The following is a 2,189-nucleotide window of genomic DNA, read 5'->3' on the forward strand; positions in this document are numbered from 1 at the left end:
TGTAGATAAAGAAATTTTTTAAGCTTTCTCTCTTTTGAATGTCAAAGTTCAAGTCTAACAAATTGCATAGTGAATTTATGTAAGTATATAATCAACTTGCTTTTTGTAATTGAATAAAGTATCCAACCAACCGCAATCGACGAGAAAAAAGATCTTCACTTGCCTGGAGAACTTAGATCAGGGAGAAATCAAGAGTTTCTCAATAAAACGCCTAAACGAGGAACAGCCTCAAAAAAACCGAACCTTTTGTATAAAAAGTCGATAGCTTGCTGTACGAAGAATTGTCCATCATGATGAACGACATACGAGATAAGATATTGTGGTAAGCGCCAAATTCCATTTACAACTAAAGAAATCGAGTAATTAATGTTTTAACTAAATTTCAATTAATAAATTAATAAATTAAAGATAAAATTTATGTTCATTAATTAGTAAATTTTACTAAATCATATGTATTCATACATACATCTTTTAGATACATCTTAGACATTAACATAAACGTTAAGTTTTAAAATTAACAACATTTCTAAAGTAATTCAAGCAACAATTACCGTTGAAGAAACTCGTGGTTGATAAAAAACTCGATTACATATAATTAGTCATATAATTCAATCATATAATCAATCATATAGTATAAGGAAAATATGAAATTAAAGTTTGTCTGGCCGATCACATCGGAATGCGAGCGTGCGTGCCACCTGTGCGTGGGTTTCTTGTGGCAGGGTGGCATGCACGAACCAGTCGAGAGACAGGGTGAATTCTTAATGGCAGTACATATCAGCCACGCTTGTGTTGTGTTATTGCGAGCACCAATACCAACACAACACTTCAGGTACTTACGAATATGATTCGAGACCGCCTCTTTGCATTCCGCTCTGGCACAGTCATTCGTACGTGTACGCACATGTGTATGTGTGTATATATACGATTTATGAACGATTGGATTTTGGAATCCCCCCTTGAACATTTAGAGTCTAAAATTGCAGGAAAAACTCTTTTGATCCATGGTTATTTGTCGTTCTTACAAATGTTCGTAACAAATTTAATTAAAATTTAGTTAAAAATTAAATGTCTGCTTAATGCATTGAACGTAACGTTTATATTGCCAAAATATGTATATATAACATAAAAATTTTATATAAATTATAAACTTGGTTCTTAATATTTAATGTGTATAGAAATCTTAAAAAAGAGAGAGAAATCTTGTGCATTGTCATAGTTTTGTATAAGTTTAATCAATCTTATATTTTCCAAAACACACAAACTTATCTTACTTAAAAATAGCTTATTTAAAAATACAACTGACATGTAACAAAGTATACCTAATTTATTCTTAATTAATTATTCATTTAACTACAATTCACTTAACAATCATATTTCATTTAAAAAAATTCATGTACTTTCATTTATCTCACTTCTTTTTTTCTCCATGAAGAATTTAGATGCCCAAGTTTTCGAAAGCTATACAAATGTTAAGCTATCTATTTTTACTTATCTACTTTTAACAAAAACATTGATCTTACATGATACTGCTTGGCACAGAAGCGAGCTTGAAGACATTTAAGTACTGCATCTTCTGTAAGAGGTCCAGATAGATGAATGAGGTCATCGAAGGCCGTGGAAGTCGCAGGGCCGGGCGAAGACGCGGTGGCTTTTGGGAGACATCGATGCTGATTTTGATTACTTTTTGCGTTTTTCACATCGGCAATGATGCTAGAGATCGGTGGTGATCGAAGACATCCTAATGCTGTTACACAGGATACTATCCCATCATCAGGTACTCCATTGTGACGTTTCGAAGGATCTAGATCTGAAAGAAAATTTATATAAAAATAATTTAAGAAAACATTAATTTTCTCTCAATTATTATAATAATACGATTAATATTAGGTTGTTCGGAAAGTAATTTCGTTTTTTCCCAACAGAGGACTTATTGTATTTTTTCACAGCCAACTTCACACTTAAGCCGCATAATCATTACATATTTTGACAGCTGATATAGCAAGGCTTGCTTGTGAAAAAAGTTCGATTGATTCTACGCAGTAGTTTTTGGTTGGTGCCCTATCAAATATGGAAAGTGAAAAGCAGCATTTTCGGCATATTTTACTTTTTTACTATCGAAAAGGTAAAAATGCTGTTCAAGCAAGAAAAAATTATCCGATGTGTATAGAGAAGATGTATTGACAGAA

The 2,189-nt window shown here is 32.2% G+C and overlaps 1 protein-coding gene across 1 annotated transcript in view; it reads right to left on the bottom strand.

The window, feature by feature from the left end:
• The window catches only part of LOC108748586 (unconventional myosin-IXb), an 18,988-nt gene that overhangs the window by 8,488 nt on the left and 8,311 nt on the right, over positions 1-2,189 (bottom strand). The window contains exon 3 of the mRNA XM_018486826.1: positions 1,524-1,810. Coding sequence (XP_018342328.1) covers positions 1,524-1,810 — 287 coding nt within the window. The remainder of the gene's footprint in view (positions 1-1,523; positions 1,811-2,189) is intronic.

This window comes from Trachymyrmex septentrionalis, unplaced genomic scaffold (assembly GCF_001594115.1).
Source record: "Trachymyrmex septentrionalis isolate Tsep2-gDNA-1 unplaced genomic scaffold, Tsep1.0 scaffold235, whole genome shotgun sequence".
Lineage (NCBI taxonomy): Eukaryota > Metazoa > Arthropoda > Insecta > Hymenoptera > Formicidae > Trachymyrmex > Trachymyrmex septentrionalis.